We start from the raw sequence: 24132 nt of genomic DNA on the forward strand, positions 1-24132 counted from the left end.
CGCCCCTAATGCCCCGTCCTGCTTCGTAGTCCTGTCCTTAAGGCTCCGCCCCACACAGGCCCCACCTCATTCTTGTGGCCCCGCCCGAGGCCCCGCCCCAACCTGCTAGTCAACTTCTGCTCCGCATCCCGCTTCCGACAGCTGCAAGCCCCGCCCCGAATGCTCCCCGGACCTCCCCGCAGCCTTTCCAGGGCCCTTTGGCCTGGGATTGGTTCCGAAGTCTGGGACCGGTGTACGTCATACATATGCGCGAGGCATAGGGCTTACGTACTTCCTGGGCGGGAACAGCAAAATGGCGCCAGAATCAGTGGCGGGCTGAGGCCGAGAACGCTGTCGGAAGCCAGCCCTCTGCTCCCTGGCCGCTCGGCCCCTCCCGGACATGGAGGACGTGGAGGCGCGCTTCGCCCACCTCTTGCAGCCCATCCGCGACCTCACCAAGAACTGGGAGGTGGACGTGGCGGCACAGCTGGGCGAGTATCTAGAGGAGGTGAGGCGGCGGGGTGGGCGCGGGCAAGGGCGCGGGCGGGTCGGCGCGCGGGCCTGTGGCGGCCTGGCTGTCTCCAGGGCTGCGGCTGTCGGTGCCTACCGCACTGGTCCTCAGGCCTCCCTTGCCCCAGCTCCAGCTCTGCCTCTTGAAGCCATCTCTTATTAGGTGAGCCTGGAGCTGACGTTGCCGTGAAATGGGCTGGTGGCCAGCATTTTCAACACTGCAATGTACAGACCAGGAAGCATCGTCGTCTTCGTTTTAGTTATTGTGCGCACGTTTGTGTGTTGAGAGATATGGATCGCTCCGTGAGAGGGATTTTTTTTTCTCTTTTTTTGCGGTACTGGGGTTCGAACCTAGGGCCTCACATGCAGGCAAGCACTCCTGCCACTGAGGTACATGCTGCAAGAGGGATCCTCTTACAGCTAGCACCCTGTTTGATCCTATCAGCAATTAATTCCTTCCCTATTTGACAACCGTGTCAACCTCTCTTACGGAGCTATTATAACCGTGTCAACCTCTCTTACGTAGTCTATTATTGCATTTTACTTTCACTCAGCATCCACTACAGTAGTACTTACACGTTTCTTGTTTTAATCAGTAGTGCCCTCCTTTCTACCAAATTCAAAGGATGCTAGATGTGTCATCTTATTCAGCTTGCCAGCATTTGTTGGGTTGACCACGCCTGCCTGCCTTCTTGAAATAGCGATGCCATGATTTTCTTCCTATTTTCCCTATTTTTTTCTCCTGTTTTTTTGCTCAGGGTGGAGCTCTCTTTCCCTTAAATGGTCTCTTTCACTGTTATCTGTGATTTTTTTTTTTTTTTTAACCTGTGATGTATGAGGACATCTCCCAGATTTTTGGCTTGGTCCCAGATCTTTCTTCCAATTTTTTTTTTTTTTTGGTAAAGGGGGAATTGAACCCATGATTGCTTAACTACTGAGCCATATCCCCAGCCCTTTTTTGAGCCCCTATTTTGAGACAGGGTCTTGCTAAGTCCTTAGGGCTTTCCTAAATTGCTAAGGCTGGCCTTGAACTTGCAAACCTCTTACCTCAGCCCAGTGGCTGGGATATAGATGTGGGTGGGCCACCATTCCTGGCCAACTCTCTCTCTTTTGTATCTAGCTGCTCTCTTGATACTAGAGGTTATGTGAGCATCTCAGTTTTAATTAAAGTGGAGCTTTTCATTTTTTTTTTTGTCAAACCCCAGTCTTCCTTATTCTGTGAATGGCTCCACTATTCAACTAAAGGTAAAAGTTAAGGAAATTCATGTCTACCCATGAGTTGTGTCAGTTATACCACTAGATTACTTGAATTAATCTGCTTTCCATTCTCTTTGGTTCAAGCCTGAATCTGTTTAGAACTTTCAGTCTGAATTCCCTGTCTCCGTATTTGGCACCATCCAATCCATGCTCCACCCAGAAGCAGGCGTGACTCAAAAATTAAAATCACACCCCAGCACTGCTCAACCTAAGACCCCTCAGTGTCTTTCCATTGCACTAGAGTAAATCCAAACTTCCTCTTCTGAGTCTGGCTGTGTGCACTGTTTTAGACTCATCTCAGTCAGTTTGCTGCCTGTTCATTTGAACCATGTCAGTCTGTTTCCCTGTGCTCATTCTTGACTGGGGTCTATATACTTTCTGTTCGTATTGGGGAATGTTCTTTTATAACTAAGTCCTTTTCATCCTTTAGGTCTTACCTTAAATATCAGCTACACTGTATACATGTCTAAAGTAGTTCCAACTGTCATAGTACTTTTTGTACTTTAGAATGTTTATTATGTGTTTCCCACTTGTTTACTAGTCTGACCTCTCCATCCTAGTTTGTAAATTCTGCAAGGGCAGGGATTATGTATGTTCTCTTCTGCTTCATAGAGTGTCTGGTACATAGTGGGTGTGGAATAAATGTTTATTAAGTGAACTTGTGGTCTGATGATTGACCATCTCTGCTTCAGTGCAGTCTGCTAAGAAAATTCAGAGAACTGTACCTGGAGGATTTAGGTTTCCACCATAAGCAGGGTCCTTAGGGATACTTGATAAGAATACTTCCTTCCTGGCTTGTCCATCTTCCCTCCTGCCTCTAGACTGCTGTGCCACACCCTCTGTGCCCCTGAAGGCCTTATTTCCTGGCCTCTGGTTTTCTTGGTGTACTTCTTTTGTTTTCCAGACAATTATCAGATTTTTTTCCCCTAACACAATGTGTTATGATGTTATAACTTCTTTTATCCACTTATTTATTCATTGTTGATAAGTGTCCATTGTGTGACAAGAACCAAAACTCTACAAAAATAATGGTGAGCAAAGCACACAATTTGTGCTTTGAAAGGACTTGCACTTTGACAGATGACTGGGTCCTAAGGCAGTAGCAACACAGTCATAAATATCATACACTTGGTGCATACTTGGGTCAAGTACTTGTCGTTGTTTTACACACATAAATTCACATAATCCTTATGAAAACTATTCATGCAGGTACTAGAGAGATTAACTTGTGTATCCAAAGTCGCAGCAGATTCACTCCCCACTATCACCTGGGTAGTCCTAAAGTGATGCCAGCTTTGAAAGAAAGGTTTAGGGTTCTGTGAAGGGTGTGATGGAGACCTAATTTGGTCTGGGCTAAAAGGAGTTGCTATCTCATAGTGAACTGAAGAGTGTTCCATGCCGAGGGACACAGTGTTTGAAGGTTGAGGTGGGAAGGTACTTGTTTGGTGGAGGGCCTGAAAGTGGGCCTGCGTGCCTGGAGAGGGAGGAGGTCGAGCATGGGGTCTTCCTTAGGGACTCTGTTTAGGATTTTGGGCTTTTTTCTAAGAGTGGCACAAAGCCATTAGGGTTCTGTGGTGGAGTGATGAGAGTAGATGCAGGGAAGTGAGAGGTGGGAGGAGGAAAGAGTCCTGTCAATGCAGAGGTGGAGGCTGGGCCAGGGTGACAGCTGACTGAAGGGCAGTCTGGATTTGGCAGGGTCCCGAGCTGAAATTGAATGGGCAGGGGAAGAAAGGAACTGAGACCCTGAGTTTCTGGGCAGTGAGCTGGGGGCTGCCTAGAATTCGGTGTGGATATTGTGGATCTTTTTTTTTTTTTTTTTTTTTTCAGTTGTGGGTGGACACAATACCTTTTTTATTTATTTTTATGTGGTGCTGAGGATCAAACCCAGTGCTAGGCCAGTGTTCTACCGCTGAGCCACAGCTCCAGCCCCAGTATGGATCTCGGTTAAAACATCGGAACGACTGAAGAAGGCAACTGGACATAGGGGTTGAGATGAGAAATCCAACCTGGAGTCCTGAGAAGGTTGATGGAGTGTAATATCCCCCAGCAAGTGAGCTGAATGGACTGGGGGTCCTCAAAGGGAAGAGCCTCTGCTTGGGTCTCCTGAATATCCTTTCTTCAGGGCAGGCCATTCTGCAGCTCTCATACTCCTGTAGACTGTGATGCTCCTGCACCCCACCTCCCAAATTTCTTTTATCCCCCAGGAATTAGTGGAAACAACTCCCCTTGGTGACACCCTTGCAGACCATTCTCCTTCTTTGTTTGGCATGGTGCCCAGCATCTTAGCTTTTTTGCCAGCACAACCTACCCTTTGGCCAGGTTTATATGATGTGCATTTTCCTGAATAGTTGTATCCTGTCTGTGCTAACTGCCTTCGCATGGCTGGGTGATTGCTCTTCCAAAAATACCATGCTTTTCACCTGTCTGGTGAGTTTATCCATTTTTCAGGCTTAGCTCTGATACTGCCACATCTTTAGTTCATCAAATATTTACTTGGCACCAGCATCAGGCACTGAACAAAAGGCTGGAATTACCTTGATGCTGTTCATTGTCCAGTAAGGAAGAAGAGACTCAAAAATAGTGCAACAAGATAGCGCTGACAGGGCCAGGCACAGCGACTCATCTGTGATCCCATCTACTCCGGAGCTGAGGCTGGAGGATTGCAAGTTCAAGGCCAGCCTGAGCAACTTAGTGAGACTGTCTCAAAATAAAAAATAAGGACAAGCGGGTGCCGTGGCACGTGCCTGTAATCCCAGCAGCTCATGAGGCTGAGGCAGGAGAATCGTGAGTTCAAAACCAGCCTTAGCAACTTAGTGAGCTCTTAAGCAACTCAGAGAGACCCTGTCTCTAAATTACAAAAAGGGCTGGGGATGCGACTCAGTGGTTAAGCACCCCTGGGTTCAATCCCCAGTACCAAAAAAAAAAAAAATAGAAAAAAATAAAAAGGGCTCAGTGGTAGAGAGCCTCTAGGTTCAATCCCCAGTACTACAAAAAGAAAGAAAAATGACACTAGCGGGTGGCAAGGAGTCCCCAGAGAGGGAGGGAGACCCCATAGGGAGCTTACACTGGGGGACAGGAGCCAGGCATTCTCGGCAGACAGAAAAGCAAAATCAGAGGGCAGAGACATGAAGGGGCTTCCAGGGTTGACTGGGAGCAGTGCAGGCAAGGGGCCTGCTTTGTGGGGAGGCTCCTGAGTTATGTGTGGAGGTGAAATGTGGGGGGCGCTGAGTGGTAGTGCCTGACCTGCGTGAGGCCCCAGTCTAATCCCTAATACCTCAGAAAAAGCTGGGGGTGCCTGGTACCTCGGTAAATGAGGTCTGAGTTCTTGGAAAATGCTTGTCTAGAGATGGGTTTGGGAACTGTTGGCATATGGTTGGTAGCTCAGTATGGGGTGGACAAATGGTGTATTTGCAGGTGTGCTGTGGGAGGAGAGCCCCAGGACTGTGGTGTTAAGGGGAATGCAGGAGCCAAGTCTCAGGGGACCCAGCAAACTGAACCTGTTTGCTGAGTTCTCTGCTCAGAGGATGGAGACCCCAGCATTTGTCACTGTTGCGTATACCCTGAGGTTCTTTTCCTTCTCTCGGGGTGAGGGATTGTCCTGCTGAGGTCCATTTGAATTGTCCCTAATGCAAGTGGGCCCATTGTCCAGTGCCTTCTGAGGCAGCTGCTGTGGACAGGGGGGCTCTGGGGACCTCCCTCTCCCAAAATACCAGGTCTTAGAGGGTGCAGGAAGTAGGGAATCACAAGACCTGTCTCTCCTTTCAGGGAACACCCAGAGACAGCTGATGGGATTAGAGCCAAGCTGGAGCTACTGGGCTATGGGTACTTGGTGGGCAAGGCTTCCCTTTGCAGAATGGGCATAGATTGGGCCCTGGCTTCCTCTGCACTGGTGTCGTTTCTTACAGCTGGACCAGATCTGCATTTCTTTTGACGAAGGCAAAACCACAATGAACTTCATCGAGGCAGCACTGCTGATCCAGGGCTCAGCCTGCGTCTACAGTAAGAAGGTGGGCCCCGCTGGGCTACCAGTTGGGTTCTTTGGTGGCAAGTGTGCCTGTGATCAGTTTTCTCGCTGGGGCAGCCGACAGTGCTTATCCTGTCTATGACCTGTCCTGGCAGCACCGTAGGCCTCACCTTTTAATACCAAAGGATAAACTCAGGTTTAAAATGGTACTTGTGGGTGTAGCTTGGGTAGAGTGCTGCTAAGCATGCCTGAAGCCCTGGGTTCAATCTCCAGCATTGCAAAAAATAGAGATAGTCACTGCCAGGAAGAGAGGGTCATGTATGCAGTGGGTTCTATTGTCCCTTGTGCACATTTGGCAGCAGCCCAGAGGTGGCGTGGGTATGCACTCTGCATCCCCTACCCCTCACCTGTAAGTGCTTCATCATCAGCATCTCAAGAAACTCTAGCCCTCAGCTGAGTGGTAAGAGCTGCTCTGTGGAGGAGACAGACAAGAAGCAAAGGGAATGACCTCAGGTCACTGATGGGCTGTCAGAGACTCAGAGGCTCCCAGAATGGAGAAGCTGGTGGGAGCCTGTGGGCAGAAGAGGAGCAGATGTGTGTGTGAGGGGCCTGGTTTGTGGGGCCTGCCACCCAGGGCTGTGTGAGGCATCCATTGAGATGTGGCTGTCCCCATGTTGAGGAGGCCATGCTTGCTGCTTTGTGGAGAACAGAGACAGGACAGAAATACGCAGCCTTGGCTGTTGGAGTAATGCTGGTGAGACTAGTAGTTTGACTTGGAGGTGATGGCCGGGCCTTTTAGTGGGTGGCTGTGGGCTTTTGTGGGTGGCGCCTCCTTAACTTGCCCTCACTGCTGGCCTCTGGCTGCCAGGTGGAGTACCTCTACTCGCTGGTCTACCAGGCTCTCGATTTCATCTCTGGCAAGAGGTGAGTGCTGGAGGCGGAGCTGGGAGGCAGCGGCCTTCACTTTACACTGTGCCTGCGTGCAGCTTGGGAGGCCCGCAGCCCCCAGGACACCCACGGGGTGCTCTTCTCTCGCAGGCGAGCCAAGCAGCTCTCCTCAGTGCAGGAAGATGGGGCCAATGGGACCACCAGCTTGGGGGCGCCCCAGCAGGTAGAGGATGAGGTGAGTGGCGTTGGTGACCCCTGCCCTGTGGCATCTGTGCTGCACACCACATGCTCTTGCTGTTTCCACAGTTCCTGTCGCTGGACGACTTCCCTGACTGTCGGGCTAATGTGGATCTGAAGAATGACCAGGTGCCCAGTGTGAGTGCCCAGCTGTCTGGATGGGTGTGTCTGGCGTTGCTCCATGTGGGTCCCTGCCTGGAGCTTGAGGCATTCAGGGCCCACCCACATGCTGGCCTTCATGCAGGAGCTGCTCATTGTCCCTCTCTTGCCGATGGCCTTGGTGGCTCCTGATGAAGTGGAGAAGAACAGCAGCCCTCTGTACAGGTATGGGCCTGAGCCCAGCTTGGAGGAGGAGAGAGGCCTGCCTGAGAAGGACCTCTTCAGTGCATGTGTTTTTGCCAAAACAGCCATCAGGGTGAGGTCCTGGCCAGCCGGAAGGATTTCAGGATGAACACATGCACCCCCCATCCCAGAGGGGCCTTCATGCTGGAGCCGGTGGGCATGTGCCCCATAGAGCCGGTGGGCACGTGCACCATACCAAGGAACCAGAAGGGTAAGAGCTTGGGTTTGGGCACTTGGCAGGAAGGAAGGAGTAGGAGGTCTTTCAGGGACTCCTGTTGGGTCCCCAGTGCCCACTGGTTCTGTGCTTGGGAGCTGCCTCCTCCCAGGCTCCTGCTCCACTGGGGTGGCCTGGCTGGAGTTCATCTCTCTGCCACCTTTGCTGTGCCTCAGTGGCCAGCCAGTGAGGGACCAGCTGGTTTCAGTAGTGGAATATGACACTGGCTCCCCTCCCCAGCCTGAGGCCTGGGACCTCCTGGACTCTGCCTGCTTCTACCCCTGTAGAAGGGCTCAGTGGGCTTCAGGTAGGAACCTTCTTGGATGGGGTGGGGGCTGACCCTGTCTAACCCCTGCCTCCCAGATACCGGGAGGGCTGAGGAGCAGCCAATGGAAGTCTCTGGGTGCCGGAATCCTGTCACTGTGCTTGACTTCTCCCAGCAGCCAGGTGAGAGAGACCTCCCTGGTGGGCTGGCAGGGCTGAGGAAGAGACCAGGGAGGCAAAGCTGGTGACAGAACTCTAAACAGGCTGCTCTCAGCTTCCTCAGCCTGCCATGCCTGCCCCTGGCTAAGCAGCTTGTGGTGGGTGAGGTGTACAGGTAGCAGGCACAGCCCCATGGATCCTCAGCAACTGCCCTCTGACTGCCTTCCTGGCCTTCCCTGGACAGATCCAGGTGGCAGCAAATAAAGAGGAAGGTTTGCCAAGATGAACTGAGGCTGGGGGGTTGCAAGTTCAAGGTCAGCCTGGGCAATTTAGCAAGACCCTGTCTTGAAATTGAAACTAAGAAGGGGTGGGGACGTAGCTCAATGTTAGACTCTGGGTTTAATCTTCAGTCACACACACACACAGAAATGAACTAAATAAAGCACATGAGTGTGACAGAGTGTAAGGTTCTGCTGGATCCTCTACGTGCAGTGAGCGAAGCTGAGCAGAGGGAATGACCTGTCAGGTTCCTAAGGAACAACCCTGCCTGCTCTCTGGGCTCTGGGCTCCTTGGGGCTGATGGATCTCTTGCTGCCTGCCTAGGCACCTCTCCAGAAGGCCTAGCGCCCAGCAGTGGGGGTGAAGATGAGGTGGAGGAGGAGGAGGCAGTACAACTCCCAGAGGCCACAGCCCCCAAGGCCACGCTGGAGCCTGATGAGCCCAGGAGCCCGCAGCAGGTGTGGTCCCTGATGTGATGGAGTTGAGCTGCCCACTGGCGAGCCCTGGCTGTGGGGCAGCGACCCTCACAGGGCGCACAGCACAGCACAGTACAGTGGTTCCTAAGCCTTTTGATCTTTGCCCCGTCTGCTTGTTGTACATCTGGCCAGTTGGGGACCCTGCCTAGGAGCTTGCATGTCCTAGACTACTCTGCAACTAGTCTTTTTTTTTTTTTTTAATTTAATTTATTTATATTAAATATTAAAATTTATATTATTTATTTTATTTATTTGTATGCAGTGCTGAGAATTGAACCCAGGGCCTCAGGCATGCGCTTTACCACTGAGTCACAGCCCCAGCCCTGCAGCTAGCCTGTTGATGGCAGCTTCTATGTCTTTCCCCTCTGAGTGGGGCAGCTGCTGCTCCTCGGGGGTGGGCTGCTATTCAGTGGTCTGAGCCCCATGGAGCTCCCAGTACCGGGAATGCCATGCCAACCCCTGAGGTCAGGCTGGCCTGAGGGAATGGTTCCAGAGGCCTCTGCTGCCTCCCTCAGCTCCCGTGGGGTAAATCTGTCCTTCATAGAGCTCAGAAATCCTTTTATCTCTAACATTTTTTTTAAAAACTCGGGTGTGATGTGGCTCCAGTAAAGCAATTGCTTAGCATGCACAAGGCCCTGGTTCAGGCCCCAGTACCACAAATCAGTCAAACAATCAGTCCAACACACGGGAGGGAAGGCTGACATTAATTCTGGGTGAATGTTTGTCATAGTCCATGTTTTGTTTTTTATTTTGAAAGAAAAAAAGGTCTTCTCGTGGCTAGTTGGTATGTCCTAGAGTATTCCCTGAGGTTTTTGTTTTTAGTCCTTGAACTATGTGGACTTGCCACAAAGAGGGTCCCTGCAGGGTTCCTGTCATGGACCCCAGGGCAGAGCTGCTGGGGCACCCAGCGTCTTGTGTGGACAAGGGCAGGACAGGGACCCTGTGGGCGCTTTTTTTGCAGAGTACCCTGTCCAGGAGGTACATGCTGCGGGAGCGGGAGCGCGTCCCGGAGCCCGTGTCCCAGCTGAAGGTGAGGGGCAGGGAGGGTGTGCTCCAGGACGCCCATCGTGTCTCTGCTCCTGCGGCCCTCAGTGCCCTTCTGGCCACACTCTTCTGAGGAACTGGCTTGCTCCCAGAAATCGAAGTCCCCCATAGCTCTGGGCCCTTCCTCCCTCCCTTGCGTGGCACCCTCTGACCCTGGGTCGAGTGGACAGCCTCTCCCTGGGCTATCACTGCACTTGGTTTTGGGCTTGGGAAGAAGAGTGTGCGGTCTACCCACCCTCAGCGTTTGCTTGCACTGTGCTCAGGAGACCCCAGACCCCTGGCAGAGCCTGGACCCCTTTGACTCGTTGGACTCTAAGCCCTTTAAGAAAGGTAACTGGGCCAGGGACCTCCACTCAGGCTCCCCTGGCCAGTTTGCTGGAGTATGGGGTCGTGGGGTGGGGGTGTACCCTGATCCCATGACTGCTTTTGAGACAGCCCCAGCCTGCCCCCAGGTAGGCCATACTCTGTGCCTCCCTGTGTGGAGGAGGCTCCAGGACAGAAGCGCAAGAGGAAAGGTGCTGCCAAGCTGCAGGACTTCCACCAGTGGTACCTGGCCACCTGTGAGTGGCACGGTGGGCTGGGATACCTCACCCCCTAGGTGCTGGGGCCAAGCCAGGGCTGGTGGAGGAGGGAGGGCCAGCCCCCTTTCCTAATGCCATTAATAGTCCCCACCCCACCTGGTGTGGAGGTCCAGGCCTTGGCCTGGTTCTTGCTGACCAAGTTTCCTCACAGATGCTGACCATGCTGACAGCAGGAGGCCCCGGAGAAAAGGCCCAACTTTTGCAGGTGAGGCAGGCCCCACGTGCAACCTGCCTAGGGAAGACAGCCCTACTCTACCTTCTTCCACCCCGACCAGGGTTACCGCAGGCCCTGGGTGAACCAGAATGAGCCTGGACAGGATGGGGAGCCCCTCACAAGGCTTTTGTCTGCAGACATGGAGGTCCTGTACTGGAAGCATGTGAAGGAGCAGCTTGAGACCCTTCGGAAGCTGCAGAGGCGGGAGGTGAGTACCCCTTTGGCTGAGGTCTGGGACACCATGGGACCCCTGATGGGAGATGACAGTGCCCTTACAGATGCTCTCTCCAGATAACTGAGCGGTGGCTGCCTAGGGCTGAGGAGGGCTTGTGGCCTGCAGAGGATGACCGCCTGGAGGAGTCCCTGGAAGACCTGGGAGCAGCAGGTGGGTGCTTGCTGGCACTGGGGTGGGGCTCAGCAACGGCACCGGCTGAGTTCCTGCCTGTGGTTGCCAATCCCACGTCTCAGCAGATGACTTTCTGGAGCCCGAGGAGTATGTGGAGCCCGAGGGGGCAAAGCCGGGGGAGGCTGCTGACCTGGGTAGGTCTGAGGGAACTGGAACTGTGGGAGGGAGGGTGTGGTGGCACTGCAGCTGCAGCAGCTCACAGGCGGCCCTCCTCAGATGCAGAGGCCATGCCAGAATCCCTGAGCTACGAGGAGCTGGTTCGAAGGAATGTGGTAGGCCTGGGTCAGAGGCAGGGAGTGGGCGAGGGAGCCTCAGGCGCAAGACGAAGTCCCTGCGTTCTCTTCCAGGAGCTCTTCATTGCCACCTCCCAGAAGTTTGTCCAGGAGACAGAGCTGAGTCAGCGCGTCCGGGATTGGGAAGACACCATCCAGCCCTTGCTCCTGGAGCAGGTGAGGCAGGCAGGGCACTTCTTGAGGACTGGAGCTTCCTGCCTGAGCGTTGTCCGGGTCTTACCCCTCCTTGTCACCAACATGCCCCTCCCCCACACAGGAGCAGCACGTGCCCTTTGATATCCACACCTACGGGGACCAGGTGGTCTCCCGATTTCCCCAGCTCAACGAATGGTGTCCCTTTGCAGAGCTGGTGGCTGGCCAGCCTGCCTTTGAGGTGTGTCGTGCCATGCTGGCCTCCTTGCAGCTGGTGAGTGGCTTGGGTCACATGGGTGGGGAAAATGGTCCCCACACCCTGCTGATGGCTTGCCTCTGCAGGCCAATGACTACACAGTGGAGATCAGCCAACAGCCAGGGCTGGAAGCGGCTGTGGACACCATGTCTCTGAGACTGCTCACCCACCAGCGAGCCCACAAGCGCTTCCAGACCTACACGGCTCCCTCCATGGCCCAACCCTGAGTAGGAGCTCAAGGGGAAGGTGGGCCTGTTCTCCCTGTGTGCTGAGAGGTTGCTCTCTGCCTCCTGCCTGGGCCAACCTAATAAAAGTGGTGTTGCCATCTCACTCACCCTTAAAACAGGACCCACTGAAATTGCCTACTCTATGCAGAGAAGTGAGCTGCCTGGCCCCTGTGGGGTGCTGGCACAGATCACACACACACAGAGCTCAGATGCATGGTTTAGTGATGGGCCCAGGCTGCAGTGGTTCAGAGGACACTGCGGAAGGCAGCCATGTGCCGCTGCACACTGTCTGCAATCTGCTCAGCAGACTTGCTCCGGCCATAGTAGTCTGTGAAGAGGCCATCAGGGTTGAGCAAGTAGATCGCAATGGAGTGGTCGACAATGTAGTCCTGGTCTGCATCCTTGGGGCCAGCACTGTAGTATACACGGTAGCTGCGGCCAGCCTGGGCCACCTGCTCAGCAGAGCCTGTTAGACCCAGCAGTCTTGGGTGGAAGTCCTGCACGTATCTGGCCATGGCTGCCACGTCATCCCGCTCAGGGTCCACAGTGATGAAGATGGGCTGCACGGGGGGCAGGCCAGGCTTGGCTTCCAGCTGCTGTACCACCTGTACCAGCTTCTCTAGCTCGTCTGGGCAGATGTCTGGGCAGTGTGTGAAGCCAAAGTACATCAGCACCCACTGGCCCCGGAAGTCAGCCTTGCAGCGAGCCTGGCCTTGGTGGTCCAATAGGCTGAAGTCGCCCTGTCCCACAGCAGCCTGGCGCAGGGCTTCTGTCCGCCGTTGCTGCCGCCACTGTTCCTTCTCAGCCCTGGCGGCCAGCCAGGCCCCACCTAGCCCAGCCCCAAACAGGGCAGTGATGAGCAGCCTGATTCGAAGCCCAGGGCCTTGGGATGGGCCTTGACTGCCCCTCTCTGCAGGGCCCTGCCCCGACAAATGCCGGGGCCTCATGTGCAGGGCTTCATTTCCCAGGGCTCTAGGGGGTACTGGTGGCTTGAGATGACAGAGCCAAAGCCAAACCTTGGCTTTGGGCCCCCGAGCCAGCAACAGCATGGACCTGATCCTCCTAGAAGAAAGCAAAGATGTCAGGAGCCAGAAGAGAAGGAACAAAGATGCCTGGGGCCCCCGATCCCTGGAGCTCTGCCTCCACTCTTCCTGTACCTGCTCCCCTAAGCTCCAAATCTGTCCACCTCTGAAACCTCAAGCTCCAGCTTACGTGGTACCAAAGTTCACGTATGGCCAGTTTCACAAATGTCCCTCCTGTCCCTTCAGCCTGTTAGCCTTGGTCCTATCACCCCACCCTGCGTCTGCGTCTGCGTCTGCATCCGCAAAGCCCAGTCCAGCATTCACTTCTGTGAGCCTCCCGTCTCGCTTGATGGAAGCACTGCAAGCAAGCATATCTACGATAAGTCCATTTCTCTCCAGCCGGTCGCCCCGAGGGCTACTTCAAAGGTGGCTCTCCAGCCCTCCTCGCACGCTCAGCAGAAAACCTGCACCACCGGACTTAACCTTCCCCAGCAGACACGACATCTGCTCTCGCTTGGAGGCCCCATCCCGCACCTCCCGGCTCCCCGACAGCCCCTGCCTGGCGGAGGTCGGGGCCCCACCCCCGCCGGGTCGCTGCAGGGCTTGGGCTCCGCCAACCGGCGGGGGCACGGCTTTTTCCCTCCTAGCGTCCTGAGGTTCGGTCCCGCGGGAGGGCGGCCGAAGAGCCCTGGAGAAACCCAGCGCAGGTCCGGCGCCCGCACCTCGCCCAGGGCGCCCGGCCCGGAAGCAGCGCCGTCCCGCTCGCGACCACTGCGCAAGCTTGGGGGTCACGTGCAGCGCGCCGCCCCGCCCCGCCCCTGCACGCACTTGCCTCGGAGGCCGTGGGGCTTCAAGGCTGCGCGGCGGTGGGCGGCAGGACCAGTTCGGCGAAGGGCGAGGGGGTCGGGAAGGGCGCGCGGTCGGACAGCACGAGCGCCCCCTGCAAGGCTCGGCGCTGCGAGTCGGTCAGCGCGGGGCCGTCCAGGTGCACGCGGAGCCAGGGCGTCCCTGCCAGGCGAGGGCGGTCAGGGCTTCCGGGGTTGGAGGGCGCACCCGGAAGGGGCGGGCAAGAGGGCGTGGCCTGGGGTCCTGGGCGGTACTCACCGCGGCTCAGACTCTGGCCCACGTGCACCAGTAGCTCCGCGCCCACTCCCAGGCGGATTGGCTCTCCAGTGCGGCTGCGTCCGGCCCCGAGCTCGTGCAGCACGAGCGCTAGTGGCAGCGCCTGGACCCTCTCCACGGTGCCTGCGGGGAGAGTGAAGGCGCCGGGCAGCCGCGGGGAGGCCCGGGGTTGGGAGCGGGGTGGGGGCCCGGATCCCTGGTGCTCACCGGCCGCAGGCGCGAGTAATTCCTCTTGCTCCCGGGCGTGGGGCAGCAGCTGACGGCGCTGCGCCGGGGTCCCGAAGCACAGTGATCGGGCCAGGTTCGAGTCCACACCCTGTGCCACAAGCATCTGCTCGAAGCGGCGCCTCGCGGATCCGTCGTCCAGCGCCGCGGCTACCCGGGCGGTGCCCTGGGCCTGGTTACCCACGTGTCCGCTGAGCCACAGCAGCACGCCTCCTGCGGACCGGCCGGGCGAGTTTTAGGTGTCGTAAGGGCTGGGCGCCTGGTAGGGCGACTTTGCACCCCAGCCCCAACCTCTTCTCTTACCGAGTCTAGTGACCAGGTCCCGCAGGTCCGGTGGCCCTGTGCCATCCAGGCAGAGCAGCGCTTCCTCTACCTCTAGGGTGTGGCCCACGTTGCGGCCCAGGGGGTTATCCATGGCTGTCAGGGCTGCGGCCACCCGGAGCCCCAGGCCTGCCCCCACGTTAACCTGCAGAACGTTGGCTCAGTGTGGACTCTGCTTGGCACCTCGCGGGGCCTCCACCACAATCTTGCATTGTCTAATTCCAGCTCTGGAAGTACCCTGGGCGGCCAGACCCGCAGGACGAGGTCGGAGAAGGGTTGGGGTGGGGAGGAAGCACTATGCCAAACCTCAGCCATGGGAGTCGGGAGGACCTTGACCCTGAGCACCCTGAAGATTTTCCTCAGGCACAAGACTAGTTCAGCCTTGAACTGGGAAGACTGGTGGGAGGTGAAGGAAGGAAGGGTAGCCAACTGGGGTCCAGCTGGACTGCTGAGTCAGCAGAGGTTAGTGAGGATGTAAGGAGGTGGGGCCCGCTTCTCTCAGTTGACACAGACCCACCATGTGCAGAGGCTCACCAGTGCTCTTGCCAACTCTCTGGCCTGCTCCTGGTCTGGGAAGACTGCAGCCCCACCAAATTTAACGTCTATCACCAGGGCAGACAGCCCTTCCACGGCCTTCTTACTGAGAATGGAGGCTGTTGGGGGAGGCAGAGGTATCACTCCATGTGATGCTAACTCTGGGATCAGGAGGGGCTGGCCCCTATGACAGCAGTGCCTAGTGGGTTAAGATTCAGGTCACCCTCATGAGTCTGTGGCCAGGTATTCTCACTAGGGTCAGATCACCTATGATTGTGGTGAGTCACATGTCACCCCTAATAAGAAGACCTTGACTGTGAGTTGGAGATCAGGGGTCTGTGACCCTGACAGGCAGAGGGCTGAGGCAGAGGGCTGTGCCTGGAGTTGGGTCAGGTCACCTGTGATGAGTGGCAGGCTATCCACTGTGGCTGTCACATCTCGCGCAGCATACAGGATTCCATCTGCAGGGACCAGCTCCTTGCTTTGGCCCACAATGCAGCAGCCCACTTGCTCCAACAGCACTTGCATCTGGTCAAGACATGCACCCCCCCGCCCAGCCTCTGATGAGGGACCCCACTGGCCCTGTTCAGGCACAGTGACCTATGGGCAGTGGCTCTGCCCTCTGATCTGATGAAGATGATCAGAGTATGACTGTTAATTTTTTTTTTTTTTTTTTTTTTTTTTTTTTTTTGCAGTGCTGGGGATGGAACCCAGGGATTTGTGCTTGCAATGCAAGCACTCTACCGACTGAGCTATCTCCCCAGCCCATGGCTGTTAATTAGTAACCCAGTGAGTGTGACCAAGTCCCCAGTAATGATCCTGATCAAAGTTCCCTCCACCTGACCCAAGTCCAGTGACTATCAATGAATCTCATTAATGACCCTGATAAATAACCCATCAGGGATTATGACTAAGGTCCCCATCAATCCAGATAAAATAAAATCAGTCAGTGGCCTTCCTGTACCTGTTGTGGGCTCTGGATGACATTGAACCCAGGAATAGACTCCAGCTTGTCCAGGGTGCCCCCTGTGTGCCCCAGGCCACGTCCGCTGATCATTGGCACCTGGTGGGCAGGGATGGTGGCTGAGTGCTCCTGCACAGCTCCCTCACCTACTCCAGCATGTTCCCTCACCGTCCCTAGCTAGCACTTCAGGTGGAATGAATCCAGCTGAGAATGGAGAGCAAATTGTCCTGGCTGGGACGGGGCGTATGGATGTCTGTTGGGGAGAAGGTGCTGATCATCCACGGGGAAAAGTCTAGGGCACAAAGGGAGAGGAATGCCCAGCTCTTCCTTTCAGGGTCCTCTCCTGACGGAAGAGGGGCTGCTTTCTGTTGGTGAGGCTTAAGGAGGACCCAAGTTCTATTCTGGGGGCTAGGTGGGAGGGACAAGCCTGGGTTCTGTCTGCAGAGTTGAGGTTGGGAGCTGAGTGTGGCCAGGTTGCTGACTCGAGTCAAGGTTTTGTGGAGGAAGTAGTCTCTAACCTTGCAGCCACATGCAGCCAGGGCAGGTGCCAGGATCAGGCTGACCTTGTCACCCACTCCCCCTGTGGAATGTTTGTCCACAAGCTGCTGGTGCCAGGCCTCTGGCCACTCCAGTTGTTGCCCAGACCTGGCCAGTGCCAGGGTCAGCGCAGAGGTCTCTTCCAGATCCATACCTTGCAGCCGGATGGCCATCAGCATGGCCCCTGGGTGTGAGCACATGAGTGGGTGTCCCCACAGCATGGTATCTTGGGGCCAGTGATGGTGGGGGCTGTGGCATCCTTGGGGACAGGCAGTCTAGGGGGCAGTGGGGGCCAGGGTTTAAGTGGGAATCAGGGTTTTTGGCCCTCCCAGCATACCGATCTGTGCCCCCTGGGCGCTCCCCTCCACCACAGCACGCACAAAGCCCCAGATCTCCTCCTCACTGAGGCGGCCTCCATCTCTCTTCCTGCGAATCAGTTCTGGGAGCTGCTTGGCCCTGGGCATTGGGTCAGGAGGTTCCCTGCTCCCTCCCCCAGAGCCATCTCCTGGCGCTATAGGAGCTGGTGGAGTTCCTGGGTCTGCCATTGCTCTGGGCCTGCAGGGAAGGAGACACACCTATCGCCCAGTCCAGCCCCCTCCCCCGTCCTTGTCCCTGCGACACCCTGCACTTGTTCCCACTCGGCTCCTGTCTGTGCCTTTGGTGCCCACCCTTCTCTTCCATGTGTGCCGCTCCTTCGGTGTCTGGTTTCCACTTCTCGGTCTCACAGAGTGACCCTGACCCATACCTATTCAGTACTGCGGCCCTCTTGTTCCTGAGTCCGATCGGGTTCCACCCCACGTCACCTGCGGCCACAGGGTGGAGACTGCAGGTTCCGCGCATACCTGGCCACTGGCCACCAGCAGGGGCAGTTCAGCAATAAACAGAGCGGCCCAAGGATGGCAGGCACCCTTAGAAGGGTCTGGACAGTCGCTGCACCAGGGAAGCCTTGCTCGCTGCCTGCGTCCAGTCCGCGAATTGCCCGACGAATGCAAGGCTTCCGGGACCTTGAGTTCCAGGTGGATCCCGTCGGGCCCCGCCCGGTTCCCGGCAGCTGTGCGGCGGGGACACCCCTCTCCAGCTCTTCTGTAGGTGTGGACGCTCCCGCCCTGACCCCGCCCGCGGTAGAGAGAGAGGCGGACACGCGGCTGACTCCGGAAGCTTTAAGCGCACTACAGGGGGCCCGAGCCCCCACCCCGCCCGCGGGTCAGTCGTCCACGTCCGTCACCATCGGGGCCAGGTAGTCTGAATGCCGGATCCCGAAGGTCCAGCCGCGAGGCTTCCGGTGCTGCGGGCCAGAAGACGTGGCTGACCTCACGGAGCCGGCGGCTGTCCGGCTTCGCGCGGGGAAGGCCGTCCTATTCTCCCTGGACCCTGACCGATACCCACGACAGAGGAACCCGGGCCCTCATCCCCTGACCCTGACTCTGGACCCTGAACTCCAGACCACCTGGTCCACGTGGTAGGCCGCGGGTCCCGGCTTCAGAGTGCTGTCTTGGGGGAGCGACGTTCGCGCCAGCATCGTGAACTGGGGCGCGCGGGTCTTGTAGACCCCGGGGTTCACCACATGGTAGGCGCAGGGGCCGGGGGTCTGTGGGAGAGCAAGGCGAGTGCTGGGTGGGGCCTCTCTTCCCGCGGACCCGACCCTCTCGACTGGCAGCGGCCCTCCCGCACCTTGCTAAGGTCCTGGAAGCAGCTGCCCACTGTGCTGCGGCCGTAGATGGAGTAGGTTGGGGCCGAGACTTTGCCGACGACGCGTGGGCCCAAGAGCGCGGGCACAGAGTAGGCTCCCGGACCTGCGAACCCGCGGGGCGGTCGGTCACCGCGGTCCGCGCCCGCGCGGGCAGTCCCGGCGCGGGGTCGGGAAGCCTCGCAGGGCCGGGGCGGGTCTTTCTGGCCTCACCTGGGCTCTGCTGCTCCGCGCGGACACCCCAGTTTCGCGGGGCAATGGTATGACGCGGCGCACTGGGGTACGTGGCGTTGCCGGCTCGTTCTGGGAAATACCGGCCTGCGGGACAGACCGAGGGTGTGGGCCAGGACCGGATGGGGGCGTGGTGGACCCGGGTCCGGGTCTTGGAGCTGGGGAATCAGAACCACGGCCAAAGCCTGTGGGGCTCGGGGATCTGGACTCGAGGTCCGGAATACGAGGTGTTAGGGAACAGAGGGAGATTCGGGGTTCAGTTGCGCGGGGTTCCCAGATGGGCCTCCCCGGAGGGAGCTTGGCGTTGGGGAGGCCAGGGTCCCAGGGGTCCTGACCCGGTCCGGGAGTGCGGAAGGGCGCCGAGTGCCGCAGGCGGCCGCAGATGGAGTAGGCGGGCGCGCTGTCCGGGCCGCGCGCGGTCATGCGGGCGGGCACCAGGTGGCTGGGCCCCGGGCCGCAGGTGGACTGCTGCGTAGGGAGGCGCGCACCGAAGGTGTAGGCGGGGGCGCGGGGCCGCGAGGGGTCGTGCAGGATGTAGCCTGCGGCAGACGCCAGCGTCAAGCCGGGCCGGCCCCACCTCCCTCTCCCCGCGCTGCCCTCCGTCCCCTGCGCTGACCGCCCGGCCGTCTTCCGCCCTCCCGACCCCCTCACCCTCCCCGGCGCCGCCCCGCTACCGGTGTTCGGCGGCAGCTTGTATTTGGGCCCCGGTCCTCTATAGAGCGCCGCGATGGGGCCACGGGGCCGGTGCGGCCGCCAAGGGCCGACCCAGTAGTCCGAGCCCATGACGCGGGCGGGGGCGCTCAGAGCCTGCAGCACCTGTGGACAGATGGTGGCGGCCGCGGCCCCTCCGCCTCGCACCGCCGGGCAGCAGGCCTGGGGCGGGGCCCGTCCGTATCCCGGGCGCCGGGAAAACAAACAGCCGCTTCCCGGCCCCGTGCGGGGTGGGTGGCCGGGGGCAGGGAGCCAGCTTCAGGGCCATCTCCGCTTTCCACCCGCAGACGGGGTTCAGCAGGGGCGGGTACACGCGCGGGCCGGGCGCAGACCAGGCCTGGGAAGGGAAGTCCCGGAGTTCCCGTGTGGGCGGGGGCAGATTTCAGGGCTTTGGAAAGGGTCCTGGGGGTGCCTCGAGAGGAACTGGCGCTCCAAGGGAAGGCCCCAGATGCACTGACCTGCGGTGGTGGCTCCTGGCTTGGGAGGGCGAAGCGGTAGCGGGGCACCTTACTCCCACCCCGCCCAACTCCAGGCCCCATTGTGTCCCCATCTCGCTTCCTGGCAACCAGACTGCCTGCCCCTCGCCCCCGCACCCCTCTCCACTGGCCCTGGCAGTACTCCTCAGGCCTCAGCTTGGGTCTGCCCACTGGCAGGGTCGGTAACCCAGCCCGGAAGCTGCCTCACCCTTCCCCAAGTTTTAGTCATTCCGCAATCTGGCAACTCTGCAGACAAAAGTCAAGTGTGGGAATAAAGAATGAAGTCACCCGGCAAGCCCCGTTTATGTGTAGAGAGAGGAGTCGGCACCTGTTTAAGCCTGTGGAATAATCATGCAGTGGACCCGAAAATAATTGTACAAATTGAATAAAGATACAATAGAGGGGCTGGGGAGAGAGCTCCGTCGGTAGAGTGCTTGTCTTGCAAGCACAGGCCCTGGGTTCGATCCCCAGCACCACAGGGAAAAAAAAAAACATACAATAGGACACACGACTTGATCACAATCCAACACAGTTCTCAGCAAACAATAAAATGTGAAAATAAAATAAAATAAGAAAACAACAAACCGGTGGGGTAGGGAGAACAAATGTAAGCACTTTGAAATGAATAGGTCCTCACTTTAAAACCTCTGGATCAAAAAGATACTCCAGTCTGAAGTAACAAACTATATGCCTGTAATCCCAGCAACTCAGGAGGCTAAGCCCAAGCAAGTTCCAGGTCAGCCTCTGGGGATTGAACCCAGGGCCTTGTGCTTGCGAGGCAACCACTCTACCAGCCCGCCCTATTTCAAAATTTTAAAAAAAGGGTTGGGGATGTAACTCAGTGGTAAAGCACCCCTGGGTTCAATCCCCAATACAATAGTAATAAATTAACAAACTATATAAAAAACACTGCAAAGATGGACTTTCTTTGTACCCTACTCCTCTTGGATACAGCTAAAGCTGCCTTCACCTTTATTTATCTTTATGTGGTGCTGAGGATCCAACCCAGTGCCTCATGTGTGCTAGGAAACCCCAGCCCATAGCTAAAGCTGTAATAGAGGAAAATTTATAGCTTCCAGATAACCTTGCTCTTGGCAGGGTCCATCCAGGTCAGGGTAAAGCCATGGGTGCCTCCATATATTTTGGAAGGGAGATTTCTTCAGGATCACGGCTGTACTAAGGTAAATTCTGTCCGGCTACTGATCCCAGTACCCACATTGACACAGAATTGACTTGTAGAGGAAGCCTCCTTGAGTGGCATGGCTATCATGACAGTTCTGTTTTCCTCTGTGGTTCTCTGCTGGGAGAGCCCAACCCCCCTCTTCTTGAACTTCACTTTTCTTTGACTTACAATAAAAGTTTTCTTGCAGTATTTCTAGTATCTGAAGTTTTTTTCATCTGGACACAGGAACTGAGGTTTGGAGCTTTAGCTGCCCACTCTCCTGTGACAAAAGAGGGAAAGTGAATGCATACAAAATCAAGAAGAAAATGAGATTTCAATACAGAAAAGAGTAAAGTAATTTTAGTTTTTTTGGGCAACTCTGTGACGATGAGTTTAAAAACCTAGAAGAAATGGGTGACTTTTCAACAAAATAGAAATTACATGATGAACCTTGGAAGTAGAACAATTTAATGGACAATGTTCTCTATGTATCACTTAGAAATTACATGTGGCCATGAATGACAACCTCCCTCTAAATAAAACAGAAAAACTCCCCATTGATGTATTAAATTCCTGTGAGCATTTCTCCCATAAAGTGTAGGGACGAGGTTGTGTTTCTATCCTTAGTCCTCAGGAAAGGAGGTGGATGCTCCATCCAAGCCTAGGAGAAGAGGAGGAGAGAAGGACAAAGGTGTAGGTCAGCTCGAGGGTGCCCCCCGGGAGACTTTCTAGGAAATGGTTTCACATTTCTTTGCCTAGAACTATGTCATATGAATTGCATATGCTGAAAACTGGGAAATATTGCTTAGCTTGGATCATTGCTTACTCAGCAAAATTGGGGGCCAGGAAAGGGGACTCAAATTTTACTATAACAAATTTCCCCGGGGACTGGAGGTGTAGCTCGCTCCAGGGGCTGGGTTCAATCTCTAGCACTGAAACAAAAACAAAGTAAACAAAAGCCTCGCCAGGCCCAAAGAGCACGCCTGCGACTTCCAGGACAGATGACTTCATGCCATAAATACAGCCGTGAAAACAGGGAGCTCCTTAGGGTGCTGGGAGGCTGGTGCCTGGAGAGGGCCTCTCCTCTGCACCGGCCCTGTGCCTCTTCTGTCGGACTCTTCCCGCACAGTACCTTTGCTAAGAAACCGGTGAACTCAAGTAAAGTGATTCCTGCGTTCTGTGAGCCACTCTAGCAAATGACTGAACCCAAGGAGGGGGTTCCATGGGAACCCCAATTCATAGGTATTTCCCCAGAAGTCCTGGAGGCCTGGGTTTGTGCCTGGCCTCTGAATCAGGGTCTCTTGTGGGACGGAGCCCTTAGCCTGTGGGGTCTGTACTGAGTCCAGGTAGGTGGTGCCAGAACTGGATCAGTGCCCACGCAGCTGGTGTGTGTGGAATTGAAAAGCACACACGTTTGGTGTCAGAAGTGTTGTATGAGCACAGATGAGAGTCCTGTCAGGGAGTGGCAGTGTCAGCTTCCGTGACTTGAATGAGGTGCCGGCTGCTTCGCTGCAAACCAAGGTTCTAGCAAATGCAATGATAAAAGAAAAATAGGGGCTGAGGATATAACCCAGCTTGTGCCCAGCCCTGGGTCTGATCCCCAGCACCACTGGTAAGATGCACTTTTCCATCACTCTGCAGCCGCAGTCCCGCAAGGTTATGGTGGAGCTGGAAAGCTCCTGCAGCCTAGCACCATGGCAGCTGCCACAGTACTGTCGGTGTGATGCAGGCACACACAGGCTGGCACCCCAGTCCTGCAAGAGCTTGGCACACAGGGTGCTGCACGGTGCCCAGTGCGGCTGTTGCTGCTCACGTGCTTATCACACTGTGCTTTTATCAGGATTTTGGTCTGCGTGCCCACCATTAAAACTGCCATGAAACTGTGCCACCTTGCACTCCTGCATCTCCAGGGTCACTGCCTCTTGAAGGCGGGCTTTTCTCTTGTGCTTGCCTGAGCCTAGTATTGAAGTGTTCATCACGGCTTCAGGAGCCATAGGCTGCACATACCTACACACGTGTGCATGTGCACAGGTGTGTGGCAGGCTGTGCCAGCCAGGCTCCTGTGAGTGCCCGGATGCTTGCTCAGTGGTGAAATTGCCTAATGAGGGCGGGGCTGTGGCTCAGTGGTGGGTGCTTGCCTGGCACGTGTGAGGCACTGGGTTCCATCCTCAGCACCACATAAAATCATACAAATAAAATAAAGGCATTTTGTCCATCTGCAACTACAAAAAAAAGAAATTATCTAATGACACATTTCTCAGAATGCATCCTCATCATTAATTGATGCAAGATTATATTGTAAAATAAGAGAAAACACTACTGTAACCTAAAATCTTAAGACACACAAAAAAAGACTGTAATTAACAAGGGAATCTGGTGTTTTCTTTTTGCCATCTTAAAATTCCTGTTTCATTGAAGTCTACTGTTTTCTTCTTCTTTTATGGTGCTGGGGATTGAACCCAGAGCTGTGCTTCCAAGGTAAGCACTCTACCAACTGAGCTATATCCCCAGCCTCTTCTCCTTCTCCTTCTCCTCCTCCTCCTCCTCCTCCTCCTCCTCCTCCTCCTCCTCCTCCTCCTCCTCCTCCTCCTCCTCTCCTTCCTTCTCCTTCTCCTTCTCCTTCTCCTTCTCCTTCTCCTTCTCCTTCTCCTCCTCCTCCTCCTCCTCCTCCTCCTCCTCCTCCTCCTCCTCCTCCTCCTCCTCCTCCTCCTCCTTCTCCTTCTCCTTCTCCTTCTTTTTAATAACTGCAAAGCCAGGCATGGTAGTGCATTCCTGTAGTACCAACTTTTTTTTTTTTTTTGTACCAGGAATTGAACCCAGGGGTGCTTTTGTAGCCACATCCCCAGCCCTTTTAATTTTTTGTTTTGAGGCAGGGTCTCATTAAGTTTCTCAGGGTCTCACTAAATTGCTGAAGCTGGCTTTGAATTTATGATTCTCCTGCCTCAGCCTCCTGAGCTGCTGCAATCCTAGCAATTTAGGAAGCTGAGGCAGGAAGATCACAGGTTCGAGGCCACACTGGGCAACTTAGATCTTGTATCAAAGTAAGAAACAAAAAGCTCTGGGGGTGTAACTCTGTGGTACAGTGCTGCTGAGTTTAATTCCTAGCACAAAAACAAAACAAAACAAAACACCCTCAAAATAAGGCCATGTCCTTAAGGTGCCCAAATTGTAAACTCAGTTGATTATAGATTTCAAATATATTTTAAATTCAAATTAATACTTTATTAAAAAGGTTCGTTTTCAAAATAAGAGCCCAACAAGTCTCTACAGAAGCTGCTTCCCACCTGCTGACAATGCTGTGCAGACCTGGCAGCTGGGAAATAAGGAGGCGTTTCTCCTCAAAGCTCTGATTTCAGAGTGCATTGTTTTGTTGATTTCTGGGTTTTGGTTTGCAGTTTTATTGTTTAAAAAAAAAAAA

The 24132-nt window shown here is 55.6% G+C and overlaps 4 protein-coding genes across 15 annotated transcripts; 1 reads left to right on the forward strand and 3 right to left on the reverse strand.

The window, feature by feature from the left end:
• Positions 1-266: 266 nt before the first annotated feature.
• Ncaph2 (non-SMC condensin II complex subunit H2) lies at positions 267-11846 on the forward strand. 4 transcript variants are annotated; one of them, XM_047548661.1, is made up of 20 exons: positions 267-487; positions 5652-5753; positions 6579-6634; positions 6749-6833; positions 6905-6973; positions 7080-7159; positions 7243-7388; positions 7755-7838; positions 8418-8551; positions 9531-9599; positions 9877-9943; positions 10066-10173; positions 10346-10399; positions 10546-10616; positions 10700-10793; positions 10877-10948; positions 11031-11086; positions 11162-11263; positions 11364-11513; positions 11582-11846. In XM_047548661.1, the coding sequence occupies exons 1-20, from the start codon at positions 380-382 to the stop codon at positions 11720-11722; spliced, it is 1848 nt and encodes a 615-aa protein (XP_047404617.1). In that variant the 5' UTR covers positions 267-379; the 3' UTR covers positions 11723-11846. The 4 variants fall into 4 exon arrangements, 2 of the variants coding, with proteins under 2 accessions (XP_047404617.1, XP_047404618.1); XM_047548662.1 differs by having other exon boundaries at positions 10880-10948; XR_007108232.1 differs by lacking the exon at positions 11031-11086 and having other exon boundaries at positions 11582-11723.
• LOC124982288 (protein SCO2 homolog, mitochondrial) lies at positions 9244-13690 on the reverse strand. Of its 6 annotated transcripts, none has more exons than XM_047548666.1 (2): positions 13573-13690; positions 9244-12784 (listed from the first exon to the last, which is right to left on the reverse strand). In XM_047548666.1, exon 2 carries the CDS (start codon positions 12769-12771, stop codon positions 11968-11970), a length of 804 nt encoding a protein of 267 aa, XP_047404622.1. In that variant the 5' UTR covers positions 12772-12784; positions 13573-13690; the 3' UTR covers positions 9244-11967. The 6 variants fall into 6 exon arrangements, with proteins under 6 accessions (XP_047404622.1, XP_047404624.1, XP_047404625.1 ...); XM_047548668.1 differs by lacking the exon at positions 13573-13690 and adding an exon at positions 13467-13488; XM_047548669.1 differs by lacking the exon at positions 13573-13690 and adding an exon at positions 13326-13347.
• Tymp (thymidine phosphorylase) lies at positions 13595-17331 on the reverse strand. The gene is made up of 10 exons (XM_047548663.1): positions 17193-17331; positions 16785-17002; positions 16429-16631; positions 15911-16009; positions 15345-15474; positions 14947-15065; positions 14395-14557; positions 14074-14304; positions 13849-13989; positions 13595-13752 (listed from the first exon to the last, which is right to left on the reverse strand). The coding sequence occupies exons 1-10, from the start codon at positions 17285-17287 to the stop codon at positions 13595-13597; spliced, it is 1557 nt and encodes a 518-aa protein (XP_047404619.1). The 5' UTR covers positions 17288-17331.
• A 260-nt stretch (positions 17332-17591) lies between these two features.
• Odf3b (outer dense fiber of sperm tails 3B) lies at positions 17592-19663 on the reverse strand. 4 transcript variants are annotated; one of them, XR_007108235.1, is made up of 6 exons: positions 19535-19663; positions 19040-19413; positions 18348-18904; positions 18119-18240; positions 17895-18035; positions 17592-17732 (listed from the first exon to the last, which is right to left on the reverse strand). XR_007108235.1 is itself a non-coding variant. In XM_047548672.1 (6 exons), exons 1-6 carry the CDS (start codon positions 19146-19148, stop codon positions 17652-17654), a joined length of 762 nt encoding a protein of 253 aa, XP_047404628.1. In that variant the 5' UTR covers positions 19149-19603; the 3' UTR covers positions 17592-17651. The 4 variants fall into 4 exon arrangements, 2 of the variants coding, with proteins under 2 accessions (XP_047404628.1, XP_047404627.1); XM_047548672.1 differs by having other exon boundaries at positions 18348-18452; positions 18701-18904; positions 19040-19603; XR_007108234.1 differs by having other exon boundaries at positions 19040-19609.
• Between the last annotated feature and the right edge of the window lie 4469 nt (positions 19664-24132).

The sequence above is a fragment of the Sciurus carolinensis genome, chromosome 4 (genome assembly GCF_902686445.1).
Source record: "Sciurus carolinensis chromosome 4, mSciCar1.2, whole genome shotgun sequence".
Lineage (NCBI taxonomy): Eukaryota > Metazoa > Chordata > Mammalia > Rodentia > Sciuridae > Sciurus > Sciurus carolinensis.

Coding starts and splice junctions, on each gene's coding strand:
- Ncaph2 (XM_047548661.1), top strand. CDS start 380: ATGGAGGACGTGGAGGCGCGCTTCGCCCACCTCTTGCAGCCCATCCGC. Junction 5,754..6,578: donor CCTGCGTCTACAGTAAGAAG/GTGGGCCCCGCT, acceptor TCTGGCTGCCAG/GTGGAGTACCTCTACTCGCT. Junction 6,974..7,079: donor AGAATGACCAGGTGCCCAGT/GTGAGTGCCCAG, acceptor GCCTTCATGCAG/GAGCTGCTCATTGTCCCTCT.
- LOC124982288 (XM_047548664.1), bottom strand. CDS start 13,116: ATGCTTGCTTGCAGTGCTTCCATCAAGCGAGACGGGAGGCTCACAGAA. Junction 12,785..13,018: donor GACGCAGACGCAGACGCAGG/GTGGGGTGATAG, acceptor GCTTTCTTCTAG/GAGGATCAGGTCCATGCTGT.
- Tymp (XM_047548663.1), bottom strand. CDS start 17,287: ATGCGCGGAACCTGCAGTCTCCACCCTGTGGCCGCAGGTGACGTGGGG. Junction 16,010..16,428: donor TGGCTGCATGTGGCTGCAAG/GTTAGAGACTAC, acceptor CCTGCCCACCAG/GTGCCAATGATCAGCGGACG. Junction 15,475..15,910: donor TCATCCAGAGCCCACAACAG/GTACAGGAAGGC, acceptor TGTCTTGACCAG/ATGCAAGTGCTGTTGGAGCA.
- Odf3b (XM_047548671.1), bottom strand. CDS start 19,148: ATGGGCTCGGACTACTGGGTCGGCCCTTGGCGGCCGCACCGGCCCCGT. Junction 18,905..19,039: donor CAAGCTGCCGCCGAACACCG/GTAGCGGGGCGG, acceptor CGTCTGCCGCAG/GCTACATCCTGCACGACCCC. Junction 18,036..18,118: donor GCTTCCAGGACCTTAGCAAG/GTGCGGGAGGGC, acceptor GCTCTCCCACAG/ACCCCCGGCCCCTGCGCCTA.